Raw genomic sequence first — 19,609 nt, forward strand, 5'->3', positions numbered from 1 at the left:
AAACCAAGATGTCAACAGGGCCACGCTACCTCTGAAACCTAGAGGGGAAGGATTTTTCTTTGGCCCTTCTTAGCTTCAGACCATTCCAATCTGCTGTCTCTGAGCATATCTGAATCTGTGTCCAAATTTCCCTTTTTATAAGGACATTAGCCATATTGGATCAGGGCCCACACTAATGGCCTCATTTTAATCTTATGACCTCTGTGAAGATTCGATTTCCAAATAAGGTCCTATCCCAAGGTACTGAGGGTTAGGACTTCAACATACTTTTTTACGAAAGGAAGAGGGGACAAACTCAATCCATAACACTAGCTTAAGCAAAGGAAAAAAAAAGGGAGTTTATCGGAAAGATACGTGGTAGTTTATCTAATCAAAGGAGGAGCTAAAGAAAGAGGACCTGAAAGGCAAGATCATGGCTGCCCAACAATCCAAGGAGTAAGAGTTACTCCCAGCCCCACCAGGAGGCTGCTGTAGTATAGAGAGACTTTCGCTGACTTCCCCATCTCTGCATTACTCCACGTGGCATTCAGAGTCCCAGGAAAACGTCTGACTGGGTCACTCCCTGGCCAGAAAAGTCAGGAGCACCATCATTTGCTCTCCCAACAACATGAAAGTGACAGGGAAGAGGTAATTCCCAATGGCTTTGGGATGTTATTATCAAAAGAAAGGAGGAAGGATGCTAAATGGATAAAACCAAATGTCTAATCTAGACCCTCCAGTGCATGAGGAAAGGAGCAGAATTTGTAAAAAAAAAAAAAAAAAAAAAAAGTAGGGGCTCCTGGGTGGCTCAGTCAGTTAAGCATCTGACTCTTGATCTCAGTTCAGGTCATGATCTCACAGTTTGTGAGTTTGAGCCCCACGTCAGGCTCCCTGCTGACGGTGCAGAACCTGCTTGGGATTCTCTCTTTCTCCCTCTCTCTCTCTCTGCCCCTCCTCCGTTCATACTCTCTCTCTCTCTCTCTCTCTCTCTCTCTCTCTCAAAATAAAGAAATACATTTTAAAAGTGTTTTAAAAAATATTTTCATATACCCCAAATTCGTGATTAATTCTATGTTAATAATAAATCTGTATGATTGTTCATACCGCCATTCAGAAAAACCTGTCATTCTGATAACGATTGGCCTTTCTCATAAGTCAAGATCATGGGGGGAATTCTAACCAATCATGATTCTTTCCACTGCTGAGCTATCTTTAGCCAGATTTTGTCACCGTGTTAGTTTTATAGATAAAGAAAATGAGTTCCCAGGGGAGCCTTTCTCCCATTCTTTGGTCCGTCGTTTCTTGCACTCTGGTGCAGGTCAGGACACCCACTGTGTTACTGGCCACAGGAAGCTTGCTGGCACAGTGTGGTCAGCTGCTCCCTGATGCCTTGGAGGAAAAGGTGTAATTCTGCCCTCTCAGTTCCTGAGGCCCCCACGTCTCATGTTCCAACACAGGACAAGCTCTCCTTCTTATGCCGCCCTCTTTCCCAACTCGTCCTACCACCACCTCTTCAAAGAATATAGCCATTGTTACATTAGTTAGGCTTTGAATTAAGAAAAGAAAAGAAGAGGTGGGAAAAATTAAAGCAAATTGCATAAAATGAGGGGTATAAGGGGGTGTCTCATCATTAAATGGTATCAAATCTTAAAGAACAGACCTAGCCCCCAGGCTTTCTGTTTGCGCTTATTCTGTGACTCTTCCAAAGAGAAATAGCCGATAGACCTACTGGGGTATTGTGCCTCTTGTCAAATTCCCACAGTTGCCTGGGTGTGGCAGTGGTGATTTCCAAGACTGGAATAGCATGCAAGAAGCAGTCTGGGAGTTAGAGCCCAGATCACTGAGTAGAGTAGGTTGCGTCTCTGTCTGGAGGAAAGAAGGAGGCTAGCACATTGGCAGAACATGGACTCAAAAAGCCATGAGCAGTGAGTTCCGTGAGGAAGAGCAGACCCTGGTAAATAGGGGTGACGTGGTGTCCACCAGTAGGCAGGAAATGATGGAGTAGGGAAAATTCGAACTTTTACCTTCTGGGCATCAGAGATAACACTTAAATGGGCTGGTCCAGAGGTAATGCGCGTCAGTTGTGTTTCCAACTCCTTGACCAGACCAATCACTTGGCCTCATCCAACCACAAGGAAGCCAGGAAGCTCATGTGCCCAGAAGGGCTGGACGTTTTTAGCAAACAGCAGTTTTGACTTCCATTTGTCATATGGAAGGAGGCAAACAGTCAACAGACTGTGATGCAGGAGATGCTTGGAATTTGCATTTTAAATGGGCCTCCTCAGGTGCGTCTGATGTAAGGGAGGAGTGGAATCTCTGGAACACTGACTTAGAATTTCACTGCAAGATAGCCAGGTAGTTCAGAGTATGGGGACAAATCTGAGATACAGTTCTTAGAGCTCAGATGTAGGGCCAAGCCTGGGAGACATCACCTTGTTATCGAAGAGGCTGCAGTTGCCTTGGGCACTACAGTCCAGAGGGCTGGACAGAATCTTCTGAAATGCCCAGGCACGAAGGTAAGTTTCGGAAGCACGCCTGAGACAGAGCAGACCATCAGGTGAGGGAGTGTCAGGCTTTTCATATACGGAGAGAGGAAGAGGGATGTGGGGCCAACTCCAGACAGTGACTCTCAGATGTGATCTGAAGTTTACATTTTTGTAAGCAGAAACTCATGGGGCGATACCACATTTCATTGTGTAATTGCCTTTTTCATTCCTCTGTTCTTTTCTCATTGCATCTTCCCTTTCTCTCCTACCCACTCTTCCTCTTTTTTCCCATTATTTTCTCTTTTCTTTCTTATTTTATGCTCTACTTGCCCCTCTAATTTCCCACTTTCCCGATGTTTCGTCTTCTTATCCCCCTTCTCCTCTCTGCTCCTTCTCTCCTCTTCTTTCTCTTCAATTATTCTTCCCTCCTTTTCCCTCTCGTTCTTCCTTTCCCGTGGCACCCACACCTTCTATTCTCTCTCCAGGTATTATGCCATCTGCTGCCAGCCTCTGGTCTATAGGAACAAGATGACCCCTCTGCGCATCGCGTTAATGCTGGGAGGCTGCTGGGTCATCCCCACGTTTATCTCTTTTCTCCCTATAATGCAAGGCTGGAATAATATTGGCATAATTGATCTGGTGAGTACCTATGCAGAGAGTGCCTGCTGTTTTAATCTCTGATTTACTTTATTTGCCTGAGATTCTAAATAAATAAACAATATCAGGTTGGGTGGATATTCTAGGAAAGATTCTTTTTTTTATATATGTACATGTTTATTGATTTGGGGGAGGGAGAGAGGGGGAGAGCACACGCACGCACGCATGCATTGGGGAGGGGCAGAGAGAGAGAGAATCTCAAGCAGGCTCTGCACTGTCCGCATAGAACCTGATGCCAGGCTCAGTCACACAAATCATGAGATCGTGACCTGAGCCGAAACCAAGAGTCGGACGCTCAACCGACTGAGCCACCCAGGCGCCCCAGAAAGATTCTGATAGTGATCTAAGTGACAACAGCAACAACAAAAAAAGGCAAGCTAACATTTTCGAATATTTGTTGGATGCCAGAAAATATGCTCAGACTTTAACATAGCATCCTAATAACATCCTTCCGTCATCTCATCCAGATGAGGAATATCAGGCTCAAAAAGGTAAAGTAACATGCTGGTCAAATAGCACAACAGGTACTCAAAGCTTGGTGTTCAGACCAGAGAGCCTGAGACATGTGATGTGCCCCAAGGGGCCTTCGTCCCATTTCATGGCTGCCAGTGACCCGCAGAAAACATGTCATATGGGTAGAGGCTTCCAGAGAATGAAGAGAAGCCTGGGTCAGGAGTCGAGAGAACTGGACCCTGAGTCCAGCTCTGACCCTGACCTTGAAGGACTGCAGTGAGAAGGTGCATTGATCTTCAGTGGGGGAGTGTCTCCCAGAGAGTAGGAGAGCAGAGTGTGGCACACGAGCCAGGCATTTGCCAGCCCCTGTCCGGATGATCTTCCAGAGATTTCCAGCTCTGACCCAGTATGCTCCCAGTGCCAAACTCGCAATGAGGATCAAAAGTTATGGTGCGTGTTCACTAGCAGCGATACATGTTCCCTAAGGAAGTTGTCAGGCGGTCACTCTAACCTTCGGTCCAGGACCGTGTTGAGGTAGGAAGGGGACTGGAGAGGAAAGATCGAGAGCAAGCTCCAGCCCCACAAGACCAGTTAGAGTAGAAGCTGCTTGTTCTTCTCTCCACCACGTCCCTAGCCCCTAATCTTGCCTTGTTCTTTGTCCAGGAAAGGATATCCAAGCCAAGGCTGGGCCAGGATTTGCATGTGGTATGTCAGAACAAGAGTTCCTTGGGCTTCTGAAAGAAATGCTGGGGACAAAGGAGTGGAGAAGTAAAAGGGGATTCGTACAAGGGAGACTGTATGGCTATTTTCTTGAATCCTATCTTTCCTCTCTCAAACTTTCAGCCTTGCCAATCTCAAGGGAAATGAAATTCAAGTTTCCGATAACCAGTAGAGTAGCAACAACGGCCAACAAATGTTGAGCGCTTACTGTTTGCCGAGCCCCATGTCCACTTAATGGTTATTACTGTGAACCTCTTGTGCAAGCCTCACAACAGTGCTCTTAAGTCGATCCTATCATTGTCCTCAGGAAACTGAGCATCAGAGAGGTGCAGTTATTAGCTAACGTCAGATTGGCAGGGAGTGGTGGTGACTCTAGCTAAGTTCAAGCTTCCTGCACTCCAGGGTCGGTCTGTGCTCTTGATCTCTGTGCTAAACTGCCTCCCTAATGGAGAAGACCTTTGGAAGCATAAACTTTTGTGAATCAGAACTTTTAAAAAAGGGTGCCGCACTCTTACCTTCGGATATAGAATTTCTAAGGGAAAGAATCTAGAGAACCGCTGTTCATTTCAAGAGTGAGAGGGGGGCATCCCCCATTTACCTCCCGCAGCTGGGGAATGGGGGCACCTGCTTGCTATGAACCTGCCTCGTATTCGCTCCATGGTGCCATGATTGCATTTCATATCTTTCCACTCATCTGCACATAGAATTGGCCTAGGGAGCCGCTAACACAACCCGCCTGCTCACAGTACAGGTACAGTTGATTCTCATCATTCACAGTAATTAGGTTCTATAAAGTTGCCACAAATACTAAATTAGCAAATACTGAATATCTTTGCCCCTAGGAGGAATACAGAGTTAGGTTCCTGCAAGTTCTGGTCCGAATATTTTCATCAACCAATCAATACATAATATATGCTGCCTGTAAGAGAGGCCCATGAAATGTAAGGTGACAGTAAGGTTGGTGTAAAATAACGGAAAACTACAATATGCAAATACTAATCAAAAGAAAGGTGGTGTAGCTGTGATGAAATAAATCTAAGGCACGTCATCTTACCTGAGATAAAGAGATTTCGTTATAAGAAAAATGTCAATGCAATAGGGAGTTCTACTATAACCTTAGAATATACCATGAGACAAGACACTAAATGTGCACACAGATAAAATTGCATATGTGTGTATTATATACAATTGTTATCCATATGTTCGTGTGTATATTCACACTGTATACAGGCTGACCTCAGGCAGGAAGCGTCATTGGATTATACAGCTCTTTTCAGCCAAAGGCTCTTCCTAGACAAGGCTGAGAACTCAGAGCTGTCAGCGGACAGAGTTTATAGTAGGGAGAAAAGCCTTTCAACCTTTTAAAGAGATCCAGTCTGTCATTGTATCTAATACAAGTGAAGTTTATTCCAGGAATGTAACACAATCGCTGTAATTCACCATATTAATACAAGAGAGAAGGAAAGCCCACGTGATCATCTCTTTATTGCCAGAATTTCATTGACAAAGTTCAGTATCTGTTCATGATTTAAAAAAATTGTCATCAAACTGAAAATAGAAGAGAGCATCCATGAAAAAACTTCTAGCAAGTATCATACTTAATAGTAAAAAATTGAAACTCCCTTCCTAAAACTGGGAGGGTAAAACGGCGTCCACTATTACCTGTTCTATTGAAAATTACACTGGAGGTCTTATCGAGGTCAATAATGCAAGAAATGTGGTGTTAAGATTGGAAAGGAAGAAATGAAATTTTTAGTATTTGCAGGTCACATGGGTGCTTACGGAGAAAATTCATAAGTGAAATATTTCATAAATGAAATATTCATAACGAATTTAACAAAGTTGCTAGATACATAGCCATACAAAAAAAGTCTTCACTGAATTCTACATACTAGCAACAAACAATTAAGATTAAGGACTTTAACGTGGTACCATTTGCAATAGAATAACAGATACTTAGGAATAAATCTGACAGAAGGCATGCAAGACATTTACACACAAACGTCGTAAAATATTACTGAAATAAATTTCAAAAGATGTAAGTAATGGAAGGACTTACCGTGTTTGTGAATTGGAAAGCTGACCGTGGGAAAGAAGTCCATTTCCCTCAATCATTCTACACTGACTCCAGTCAAAATCCTCAAAGATTTGTATGGAGCTTGATAAGCTAATTCTAAATTTTATATGGGGAATGCTGAGATGTAAGGACAGCCCTGAGGAAGATGAGCCTGAGTTCAAAGCCCTTTTCTACCAGATATATTGTGTGCAGGCAGAAGGGAAAGGGAGAGGCTAACTCTGCTATTGGCTGGGTAAAGGGAATGAAGGATGATTTTGTCTCTGTCTTATTTCTGCTCTTTCCTGGAGCCTTCAGCCCCTGGTGCTCAGACAATGCCTCTGCGCCCCGGGATGCAATCATGCTTCTCTTCTACCATTGTGATTCTAGGTGCTGTAGGCTAATAAGAAAAAGAGAATTTTGCTGATAAACCTTCTCTTTTTCCCTCCTCCTTTTCCTCTTGTATTTTCCTCTTCCTTCTCTGCCCTTCTCTGTTCCCCTCCTTTTCTCTCTCCCTTCCAATTTCTCGTTTTCTCTTCTTTTCCATCTATTTTTCTTTTCTTACAATTTTCCTCTTTCTCCTCCTGCTTCTTTCTCTTCACTTTTTTTTCTTCCCTTTTCTCCCTTCTTCCCTCCTTATTCTCTCTCTCCAACTCTCAGATAGAAAAAAGGAAGTTCAACCAGAACTCTAACTCTACGTATTGTATCTTCATGGTCAACAAGCCCTATGCCATCACCTGCTCTGTGGTGGCCTTCTACATCCCGTTTCTCCTCATGGTGCTGGCCTATTATCGCATCTATGTCACAGCGAAGGAACATGCCCACCAGATCCAGATGTTACAACGGGCAGGGGCCCCCTCGGAGGGCAGGCCCCAGCCGGCCGACCAGCACAGCACTCATCGCATGAGGACAGAGACCAAAGCCGCCAAGACCCTGTGCATCATCATGGGTTGTTTCTGCCTCTGCTGGGCTCCATTCTTTGTCACCAATATTGTGGATCCATTCATAGACTACACTGTTCCCGGGCAGGTGTGGACCGCTTTCCTCTGGCTCGGCTACATCAATTCTGGGTTGAACCCCTTTCTCTACGCCTTCTTGAATAAGTCTTTTAGACGTGCCTTCCTCATCATCCTCTGCTGTGATGATGAGCGCTACCGAAGACCCTCCATTCTGGGCCAGGCTGTGCCCTGTTCAACCACAACCATTAATGGATCCACACATGTGCTAAGGTGAGTGTCAGGGGCTCGATAGATTTTGTTGCCTTGCGTGACTCGGAAGGGCTACCTCTCCAGTTTTTTGTTTCCAGAAGGATTATTCTTGAAAACCTGGGCAATGTTTATAAGGATTAAAGAAAGTTCTACCCTCTGGTCATGAGGTAGAATAGTGGGTAAGGACTCAGGCTCTGGGAGAGACTGGCCTGTATTCAGATTCACTCTCCACAGTTCTCTGACCTTGGGCAAGTCATTTAAACATTGTGAAATTTCGTTTCATTTAAAAAAAAAAAATGAGATCATGTTCACAATATCTACATCACGGGGTTTTTATGAAGATCAAATTAGCTGATGTGTGTGGAGCACATAGTATAGAGCCTGATACCTAGTGAGCAGTTAGTAAATATTATCTACTGTTATTTATTAGGTAGTGTTTTACAGCCGTGGTTAGCAGCATGGGATTTAAAGTAAAATAGACTTTATTTCGACTCAGTGCCGCTACTAATCATTTGTATAATCTCCCTTGGTTTTATTTTGCTCCACTATAAAAACATAGTAATAATAATAATATCCACTTCATAGGGCCATTGTGACAATTGGAAATAATGTATCCATATGGGGACTGACACATAGTAAGCACTCATGATATTACTAACAATATTATTAATGTCAGTAGGAGCAGTAGTAGTAACATATTGCTTGATATCCTAAGATGGCCACAAAATAACGTGATAAACAAAATAAATAGAAGGATAAATATGCAACAGTAACACCATGTGATAACTGATGTAATGGAGGTGGAGATAATCTAGAAGGGGGATTTGAGGAGGAAAGAAGCTGATTTGGCTTAAGAAAATCAGGAAAAGCTTCAGAGGACAGCATTTTTTTTTTCCTAATGTTTATTTATTTTTGGGACAGAGAGAGACAGAGCATGAACAGGGGAGGGGCAGAGAGAGAGGGAGACACAGAATCGGAAACAGGCTCCAGGCTCTGAGCCATCAGCCCAGAGCCTGACGCGGGGCTCGAACTCCCGGACCGCGAGATCGTGACCTGGCTGAAGTCGGACGCTTAACCGACTGCGCCACCCAGGCGCCCCAAGAGGACAGCATTTTTTAAGAATTGGAGATTTGGAGGAGAAATCAAGGAAGTCATTCTAGCAGACAGAACAGCATGAGGAAGGAAATGGCATGTGAAAGAGCATGAGAAGGTCAAGTGGTTTACCCAAGGTCGCATAGGTTGATGGAGATGGGGGTCACTGTGGAGTTGAATGTTCAGTGACTAGTCATGATGCTTCTAAACCCTGAAAATTTTCTGGCTCCCCCGGGCTAGAGTTTTTCTCAGCCATGAAAAACCATATGTAAAAGTACATTCATCCTATGGCAAAGACGAATGAATTGTCAACGGCATTCGCTTTCCTTTGCCCCAAGATGCATAGGAATTTCTAAAAAAGCAGCTCCTTCTTTGACACGAGCATTCAGTTTTTTCTGATGACAGTATTCAGCTGTCCTGGCAACCCAAAACTGAGGAACTTTCATTTGCATGTGTAAGAAAGGAAGAAGGCAAAATAGGGATTGCAAGTGAAATATAAGCACTTCGCCTCTGAGACTGCTCAGAAGCCTGAATTCAATTTCCTGCTACGAGTGTGGTCTGACTTGTAGTGAAAGCCTAGCATGGTGATGCCAGCTGCTCCAAGAGCCTCAAAGGCTGCGCCTGTAGGCTCACCTTCTTCCCTGATTATTATGCCTTGAGCGAGTGTCACGGGAAGAATCCAACCATGTAGTAAAGTGTGCATATAGGAACTTCTGTGGGGGGCGCCTAAAAGCTATTTAAGTCAGCAGCTGCCTCAGTACAGGCACCCAACGACTTACACTTCTATGTTCTAGCAGTGCATTTGTGGAGTCAGTTGTTTATGACTGGGGGCGGGGGGGCTTTTCCAGGACAGCCCAAGAAACCCACCTGACTGATAACGGTGTTTCGTCCCTGCCTCATCTGGAAACCTGCTGTGTGGTTGTAAAAGAGAGATGACAGTTTAGAGGTGGCTGGTGGATGTGCTCTCCATACTTTATTTTTTGTGATTTCTTAATGAGGTAATGAAAACTGCAGGAAATTGGTCTGAGATACTCCTCTGTGGGGGTGAGGAATCTTCTAAGAGCGGGGAAGCCTATGCAGAGACGACTGTTGGAGCCCATTGCAGGGCTCCCCAGCTTGCTTTGAGCCCCCAGCTTGCTAAGGACAGGAATATTGCCTGTTTCGTTCACTGGTCCGTACCAAATACCCAATATGCTGCCCGACATACACTAGGAACTTAAACTCTTGATGAATAAATTCATACATCGTGCAGTGAATTCTCTAGATCGATTGTATCAATACGCCTTAGGAAAAATTTATGTTTTTCTTAAAAATCCTATAAGCAGGACACCAACAAATTCCGATGGACTCAAGAAGTATAAAACCTAAATAATCAAAAGTACAATCGGCTTTTGTCCTGGTTTTATCCTTCACCTCAAAGACAATTGAAACGAATCCAATGATTTTTTAAATGCATTTACAAACCTGCGTAAAACATACAAATTCATAGATTCCTCTCCCTTTATTGTATTCTATTTTATCTTACTTTACTTTTTTATTTTATTCTTTTTCATCATGATAAGTGCACTCCCTACTCTCCATCCCCTATCCACATTCCCACCCGCCACCCTCCCCTCTGGTAACCATCAGTTTGTTCTCCATAGTTAACAGTCCGTTTCTTGGTTTGTCTCTCTCTTTGTTTTTCCCTTTGCTCATTTGCCCTGTTTCTTAAAGTCCACATAGAAGGGAGATCTTAGGGTATTTGTCTTTCTCTGACTGATTTTGCGTAGCATTGTACTCTCTAGTTCCAGCCGTGTCATTGCAAATAGCAAGATTTCATTCTTTTTTATGGCTGAATAATATTCCAGTATACATACCCACTTCTTCTTTATCCATTCATCTATTGATGGATACTTGGACTGCTTCCATAGTTTGGCTATTGTAAATAATGTTTCAGTAAATACAAGGGTGCGTGGATCCCTTTGAATTAGTGTTTTTGTATTTTGGGGGTAAATACCCCGTAGTGCAATTACTGGATCATCAGGGAGGGGGGATTTCTGTTTTTAATTTTTTGAGCAACCTCCATACTGTTTTCCAAAGTGGCCGCACCAGTTTGCATTCCCACCAACAGTGCACACAAGGGTTCTTTTTTCTTCACATCCTCACCAACACTTGCTGTCTCTTGTGGTTTTTTTTTTTATTTTAGCCATTCTGACAGGTGTGATAGCTCATTGTAGTTTTGATCTGCATTTCCCTGATTGTAAGTGATGATGAACATCGTTTCATGTGTCTGTTGGTCATGTGAATGTCTTCTTTGGAGAGATGTCTGTTCGTGTCTTCTGCCAATTTTTTAGTTGGATCGTTTGTCTTTTGGGTGTTGCGTTGTATCAGTGCTTTATGGATTTTGTATACTCACCCTTTATTGGATATGTCAGTTGCCAATATCTTCTCCCATTCAGTAGGTTGCCTTGTAGGTTTTTTGGTGGTTTCTTTCACTGGGCAGTAACTTTTTATTTTGATTTAGTCCCAATAGTGTATTTTTGCTTTTATTTCCCTTGCCTCAGGAGACGTATCTGGAAAAATGTTGCTATGGCCAGTGTCAGAGAAAATTACTGCCTGTGCTCTCTTCAAGGATTTTTATGGTTTCAGGTGTCACATTTAGGTCTTTACTCCATTTTGGGTTTATCTTCAACAAAGGAGGAATGAATATACAGTGGGGAAAAGACCGTCTCTTCAACAAATGGCGTCGGGAAAATTGAACAGCCACATGCGAAAGTATGAAACTGTAGCACTTTCTTATCACTTATATTTTACATAAATGGGGTCGTTTTATATGTACTTTTTTGCACCTTGCTTTCTATCCCTTAAGAATGTATTTTAGAGATCCTTGCATCTCAGAACATTTAGATCTAAATCATTCTTTTTAACTGTTCCATAGTCTTCTGTACTAAAAATACACACTAAAATAGATTTATTTCCCATTATTGGATATGTAGGTGTTTCCATTCTTTTGCTGTATCTAACTGTACTGTTTTTAATGCCCTTGAACACATTTCTTTGTGCATATGTATTCCTTTTAGATAGCTACCCAAAATAAAATTGCTCTATTGATGTATATGTGCATTTACAAATGTTAGGTTTACTTTAAGGTTGACCTTCTAGAATGCCATAGAGATTTGTAGTCTCATCAGCAGCGTACGAGAGTAGCCTCTACTCCTTCCCTTCACCAACACTGTACATTACTCGTCTTTTCCTATTTTGCTGATTACAGCAACGTTCTTTCACTGAATTTGCATTTTCCAGGTGGTTTGATAGGTTGAACCTCTTCTAAGTTAATTGCTGACTAATTTCAAAGTTGTTGACAAATATTTATCCTTATGTGAACTGCATTTTCACATACATCGTGCTTTGTGTGACAACTTTGTTGTATTTTTCTTATGAACTTCTGAGTGTTCTTTATTATCATCTAAATGTTAATCCTTGTCACATAATTTTCAAACTTTCCCTTCTCTTCCGCTTGCTTTTGAACTTGGGTTGACTTTTGTCATATAAAAGTTCCAAAGTTCAAAAGCGCTATTTATTTGGTCTCTTGCAGTTAACCTGTCTTCCTTCTTGAAATATTTTTGACATTCATTTTCCCGGACAGTATACTTCCCTGGTTTGCCTCCTGACTCACCAGCAACTCCTTCTTAGTATCTTTTATAGGTTCTTCCTTCTCTATCTGGCCTCCAAATGTTAGAGTTCTTCAGGGCTCGGTTCTTCATTGTCTTCGCAAATGACATTCTCGCTTTAAATGTGATTTGAGCATCCATAGCTTTAAATACCATTTTTGTGCCATTAATCTCTTTTTAATTAGTAGCTCCAGATCAGAGCTGTCCTCTGAGCTCCAGACCACAAAATCCAATTTACTTCCTTGACAGCCTCACATAGGTGCCTCTCGGGAATCTCACATTTAATGTCCCTTAAACAGAACTCTCCTATATACCTGCCCACCTGCCCACCCCAGACTTCCCGAGTCTCCTCTATCTCTAAAAGTACCACTGTCACCTACCATGTTACTAAACCTGGACACTTTCTGTGGCTCTCAAGGAGAACTAACATATAAGCGACAGATGGGAAGCGTTAAGAAAGAAAAACCCATCAGCTGATATTGAAAATATGGAGTTCGATCTAAAATAAATGCAAAATTGGGGCGCCTGGGTGGCTCAGTCGGTTGAGCGTCCGACTTCGGCTCAGGTCATGATCTCGCGGTCCGTGAGTTCGAGCCCCGCGTCGGGCTCTGTGCTGACAGCTCAGAGCCTGGAGCCTGCTTCAGATTCTGTGTCTCCCTCTCTCTCTGACCCTCCCCCCGTTCATGCTGTGTCTCTCTCTGTCTCAAAAATAAATAAATATTAAAAAAATTTTTTTAAATAAATGCAAAATCTAATCATAGTGACAAAATGTAAACCACAGAAATGTAGATGATGCCTGAACCTCCTGCTGCATGTTTAAAATTTGGAATTTCAGGGGTGCCTGGCTGGCTCAGTCCAAAGAGCACATGACTCTTGATCTTAGGGTCGTTGAGTTCCGAGTCCCATGTTGAGTAGGAGATTAGTTAAAAATAAAATAAAATAAAAATTGGAACTTGATAAGCGCAACTCCATTTCCTCATGCAAAGCATCCATTGACAAATTCATGTCATTCTGTGTTATTAATAATGATTATGATGCCAAGCATAACTCAAAAAAAAAGTGCCAGTTACTGAATTTAAGAACTTTGAATGCATTACTGCATTTAATTTTTTACAACAACCGAGTAGGCTGCTATTGTAATTATCGTGATTTTAACAATGAGAAAATCCAGGGTTTAAAGAGAGTATCTAACTGGCCCAAGATCACACAAAGTCTTCATGATTGTCTTCAGGCTAATGAAATATTAAAACACTCAAAATTGAAAATTATCTTGCCTTTCCTGAGAATCTATAAGGTATAGAGGAGTTAGTCTGCGACCCAAGAATCACACTGGGGAGAGCCGGGTCATGACAACACTCTGAAACTGTGGGGCCTTTTTCTCTTAAAGTCTTCTTGAGAAAATGGAATTCTGCTTTTCCAAGTTGAATTAAAAACAGGCCAGTCTGCCTCAGTGGTTTGGAATAGTAGGTCTAGCCACATAGTCCTTTGACTTGTATTACATTTTGTTATTGAACAAACACATGGGCAACCAAAGAAATAAAATAAGCTTTTGCAAGACAGTCTTAGAGAACTTTGCCCACTCAAATTGAATGAAATAATGTACCATATAGCAGAGATGTCTGCAGTTGTGTTTGGTGTTCTGTGAGATAAGCATCTTCTTTGGAATATCCAGCTCATGATCAAAATAGAAGTGAAAATGCCATTGATTAGCTCCTGAAGTAGTTTTTCTAGACATGTAGGTTACATAGCCTTTTAAAAATAGTTTCCAAACATGAATTATTGTCATATATATGTTTCTTGGGGCAGTTTTAACTTGTATGCCCCCATATATTAGAAAGAGGCATAGGGGCACTTGGGTGGCTCAGTCCGTTAAACATTTGACTCTTGATTTCAGCTCAGGTCATGATCTCACAGTTAATGGGATCAAGCCCCGTGTTGGGCTCTGCACTGACAGTGTGGAGCCTGCCTGGGATTCTCAATCTCCCTCTCTCTTCCCCTTCCCCCCGCCTCTCAAATAAATAAATAAACATTAAAAAAAAAAAAAAGAAGGAGGAGGAGGAAGCATAATGCCAGTGTATGGGCAATGGATTCTAAGAGGTTCGTCATTTGTATGAACTGATTCTTAGTGGATTTGGGGCCAGCTTCTCTCTCCTTGTCTCCTTCTTTAACTTGGCTCTATAGTTGTTCTCCCCATCCACCAGTCTGTCTTAGTCTTATAGAAGAGTCACTTTGCCCACTCTACGAAACCCCCGTCAGACATAATGGCAGAGAAGGAAGAAATCACCCAGTGAGAAGACATTGACTCCATTCCTACTCAAGTCAGGGACAAGACAGGTTGCCTCATCACCTGTGCTGTTCAACATTGCATACAAAAAAAAATCCAAATGATAGAAAGGAGAAATAAGAAGTATAAAACTTAGAAAAAAGAGCAAAGCTGTGACTATTTATAAACAATATGGTTATTTACCGGGAAAATCCCACAGTAAACTGAAAATGAAGACATTTCACAAGGATGTCCAGATACTGTATAACTAACTCAACATTCAGCGATTCCTATATACTAGAAATCACCAGTTAGAATGTGGATCAGGAAAAATACCACCATCCACAGGGGCAGCCACTAAAGTTACTTTAAAAAAAAGTGCAAAATAAAAATGTAAGATCTTTATCGAAGGGAACTTAAATACTTTCCTAAAGGAGAAGTCAAAGATACTGTGAAGGGTTCACTGCGGAGAGCAGAAGAAAAAAAAAAATCCAGATTTTTCTTTTGAAACTGCAGGAAACTCGTCAGAAGCCTAGGTTTGCAGACTCTGAAAGGTGATTTATTAGGTTCTGAGTAGGTTATTAGGTTTGATTCCCAGTAACTGCGCACGGGGCATCGACTTGCCATGCACTGTGTAGGGGGGTGGTAGAGAGAGAAAAATGAGACTCGGTATCTCACAGAGTTCACAGCCTCACTGAATAAAGAGACACACGAGCAAATAATCACAGCACAGTGGACATCACCGGGATCGTGCGCAAGGTTTACTGGGAGCTGGAGGGATTGCTACCTAACCAACAGTTTCCTCGTCGTCACTGGTGAGGCTCTCCCGATCTCTGCTTGAATTCCTGCAGTGGGAGGATTGCTACGTGAAGGGCCTGCTCAATGGTTAGGCAGCTCTAGAATCTAAAAAGTCTCCTTCCGTTGAGTTGAAATCTTCATCCCTGTGACGTCTACCTGCGGGCCCTAGTTCCGCCGTGAGCAAGAGAAAACAAGGCTACATCGTTTTGCTGAAGTGACTCCTTCTGTATGCTTTGCATTAGAATCCCCTGGAAACGGAGTCAAAACACACATTCCTGGGCCCCATTCACTGAATTGGGGCACGTTAGGGAAAATGACATTTTTGCCAAGGTGATTCTTACCTGTGTTAAACTTTGAGAACCACAGTCTCTGATCCTCATGGATTGGAATGGCCCAGTGTATGCTGACTTTGGTTGTGCTTCAGGGTTATGACACACACCCATATAATTCTTCGGTCCTTTCAGAGTCATAGTTTCATGTGATGTTAACTAGTGAAATTCCCTTCGAAGCGGCTTCAGCTCAGCCATTGTCAAGCCAAGTGACTCTGGCCACTTGGGAGGCAAAGTGTGATCCTATAGATTGTGACCACGTACCATGACAGGAGATGGGAACCAGCCCTACTGATGTGATTTGGAGTTCACTGGGGGTTCGATTCTGGAGTTCTCTTTCCATTGGATGAATGTCAAGGATCTTGCCAGTGCTGTTCACTGCTGCCTGAGGAGTCTCCTCTCTGAGGAGAGCCTAGTAAAGGGTCTGGCACGTTGTGAGGCTTGACAAGGGGTAAAGGAATGTTTCTGTCCCTTTCCCCAGGCTCGCTTCTCTTCTGTTTGACTGTCTTTATGGAGAGTAGGCCTCGATGGTCCAAGGCAGAGTAAGGATTTGTGGCATTGAGTGTAACCTTAGAACAGAAATTTTTCTCTACATGAAATCCACTGAGGATTCCATTGTTGGCTTCTTGGGTAAATAATCCCTGGCCTGCCTGTCTCACTACCTCATTGTGAAAATCAAACGAGGTAATGGAGGTGAAATTGCTTTGCTAACTGCAAAGCTCTGTCCTCAGGGGAGAGATAATGATGTGATGAGAACAGACTATTTATAAGTTAGGTAAATAGCTAAGACTGCATGCTTAGCAATGCAGAGACGGCATGCAGAATTTAGCTTTGGGGATGGATTTCTCTGCTCCCAGGCCAGGCTGAGATGACTCCCTGGTTCTCCAGGTTCAGACCTCGCCCAAAGCTGGGACACTCACCTGGCTCCTCAGAAGGCTGAGAATTTCGGCCAGCACTTCCCAGAGAACTTCTCGTTTGTCTGACTTGGCTCTTGGCTGCTGTCCTCCTTACCCACCATCAATCTGCCTGATAAACAGGGTTTTTTTGTTGACTTGGGGAATCTCTAGGGCTGTGTTGTCCTATAGGGTAACCATTAACATTCCAAACAGTAGCCGTATGTTATAAATGGAATACTTTCATTATTGTAGAAAGTTCTACTGGAGAAAACAGCTCTAGAGCTCTGTGAGCCTTCTGTCTGGAATAAGGCATCATATGCTTTCCTTCGGACTTACGAAGTGTTATCAAACAAAGCTCAATAATAAATAAGGCAATTCTGACGGATGCGCCATATAAGTCTTTGACATTTCCACGCACAACATATTCAGGTTTAAATAGGGAATCAATAGGGGAGGAAAATATGAAGATAGAAAAAAGTGAGAAAGAGGCAAAGAAAACTAAAAACCAGTAGGAGAAAAGCATTTTTTTCTGGGTTATTACTTTTTGTTGTTTCCTTGATAAATAACAATGGTCAGAAGTTATCCTTGTATTTAGTTGCTGCTTAATTATCTACTACCTGTGCCCCCAGCCAGACTGTCAGTACATAAGGGCAGGTAACATGTCTATTTTATTTCCGAAAGTTCCCCGAGGGTATAGCCCTTTGCTCAGTTAATACCCTTATTGGTTGACTGGATGGACGCTCTCATCAAATCCCATTAACCACCTGGAATAGGTATACTCAAATAAGTTTTCACCACTTAAAAAAAAATATTTATGAATCCCATAACCGGAGTCCTTGTTTTTTTTTCACTGGGCTGCTGCTTCCCAACTTTCAATCTCAACACACCAGAATTCCCCTTTTAAACAGAGGTTTTCACACCGCGGTCTAGATTACCCATGGGTGAGCCAATAATTTAGGTGTGCTCTTACTTTGGATCCTGAGAGGTTTCGGCTAATGTTGGAAAGCTCTTTGACATTTAACAGCCATTTTGTGGCCTTTACCTTGAACTCCGGAGGTTACAGTTGGATTCAACAGTTAGCTCATTGTTTTGAGCCAGTGCAGACTGAATCTGGGCGAATCGAAGATGGTTTGAGGATGACCTTGTCTCGTATCCTGCAGCCTCCACCAGGGCTAGCGGCATAATTTTCAGGGTCCCTTGGTCAAAGGCAGATAAAGGCTTCCACTGAAAGTATTAATATGTAAAGCCTTTTTTTTTTTTTAATCTGCAGTTTCTCTCTTAACTCGTCATGGCATATTTTCTTTGCTATTTACCTGTCCTCTAGTAGGAAAGTAAAATTTAATTTTAAGTTGTTAGCAAAGATTTACCATTTATAGTACCCAAAGCCAGTTTTAAATGCAAACATGAGAGCATTTCACTTGTATGGAATCACCAAAATGACACGAACCATGCAAATCGTATCTGACAATTCAAGGGTGCTTATGGACTTTGTTTTTACCAGCCAGTGCACAAAACTCATGCAAGTGTTTGTACCTCACCTCTTGAGAGTACACACTTTCCACTAACACGCTACCTTCAGCTGACTGATGAGTAAAGAAGGGCTAAAAGGGAAACGAGCCGTGGTTGGCCATATCTCGATATTTTCAGCAGAAGTGGTTGGCAAATACAAGACGGTAGAGGGTTTTTTGGTGGTTCCTCCTCCTTCTTCGAGCAGCACTGCCTTCCTCCTGCATTTGCCAAGTTCTGGTCAGATGGAAACCGTGGCCTTCAGGGCTGTCTGTGTTCCCAGTTAGTCAGTCATACACGTGTTGATATGAAGCATGAGCGTAGGATTCTAGTGGACCTATGATCTGTGGGAATTCAGTAAGACTCACTGGTAAACATATTGTAGAAGTTGCTGACCAAGAGACGATGGAAAACAGGAAAAACACTTCCTATATATGATGTGTTCACCTTGTATTTGCTCTGAGGCATACTTTAGGCATGGCGAGTCTGCCAGAATCCTGTGCTCATGGGGTATCATTAACGTTTTGAGGCAGCAAGGAACTATGGCGGACACACACATGCACCTATAGCCTGTGCTCGCCAGTGCCCCAGATATCACTGGTGCATGTTCCGTTGTCCCTCAGACTTCACAAGTTCAAAGATAAACTTACTAAGAATTTCAATATGGCAGCAAACAGAGCATTAAACCAAGACCTGGGTTTCTGTCTGGCTGCACTGCTCACACAACCAGGAAGCTGGCCTGTCCCTCGTCCTTCCCAATCACAACCTAAAGCAGCCTCTCAGGAAACATTGCTCTTGTTGAGAGAACACCAGGAAAACAGAATAACAACATCAGAAGAGCTCCCCTTAACCTGAAGTTTAGTAATCAAGTGGCTTAAGCTGCCCTCCAGGATGCCCTCTTTTGGGCCGAAGTGCTGAGGCCTAAGCATTATTCCCTCCACGGAGACATTTTTCAAAGAAAAGTTCCCACCTCTGACTTAGAGGGAGGTGAACTTGAGTTATGAAACCAAACGCATACTGGCTGTCGTGCGGGGGGATGGCACACCTGGGTTTTAGTCCTGAGACTTGTCACTTACTATTGATACAAATGTTAACATGTGACCAGACATTTCTGGGTCTCTGTTCCTTCATCTATAAAATGGGAATACTGTGAGAACCCATCTCCTAGGGCCTTTGTTAAGGTTAAATACGAGACTGTATGTGCAGAGCTGAGCCCAGCTCCTCTTACACAGAAAGTGCTCAATAAACGGAAGCTGGTGTAACTGCTGTTATTATAATTGTATATATAGCATCATTCGTATCTTGGTTAAACAAACTTCTCCAGTTATTTTTTCAGCTTTCCTGATAAGCATTTCGTAAGAAATGAGTCAATAGAAATCTCTGTGCTCTCTAAACACTGCTCCCACGCAAGGAATGCCGCCCTCCCTCGACTGGAAGAAAAACCAGGGATGAATTAAATTAAATTAATCACACTGTTTATAAATAATTGTTTAAGCAACAGGAGACAAGACCTGTTTCC

At 42.7% G+C, this 19,609-nt stretch overlaps 1 protein-coding gene across 2 annotated transcripts in view; it reads left to right on the forward strand.

Annotated features, from left to right (window-relative positions):
• HTR4 (5-hydroxytryptamine receptor 4) overlaps nt 1–19,609 on the forward strand; it is a 157,790-nt gene that overhangs the window by 97,026 nt on the left and 41,155 nt on the right. The window contains exons 5-7 of one of the 2 annotated variants that reach the window (XM_047862036.1): nt 2,951–3,104; nt 4,239–4,280; nt 7,009–7,577. In XM_047862036.1, coding sequence (XP_047717992.1) covers nt 2,951–3,104; nt 4,239–4,280; nt 7,009–7,577 — 765 coding nt within the window. The remainder of the gene's footprint in view (nt 1–2,950; nt 3,105–4,238; nt 4,281–7,008; nt 7,578–19,609) is intronic. The other variant, XM_047862046.1, reaches the window with a different exon arrangement.

Source organism: Prionailurus viverrinus, chromosome A1 (genome assembly GCF_022837055.1).
Source record: "Prionailurus viverrinus isolate Anna chromosome A1, UM_Priviv_1.0, whole genome shotgun sequence".
In the NCBI taxonomy this organism is placed as follows: Eukaryota; Metazoa; Chordata; class Mammalia; order Carnivora; family Felidae; genus Prionailurus; species Prionailurus viverrinus.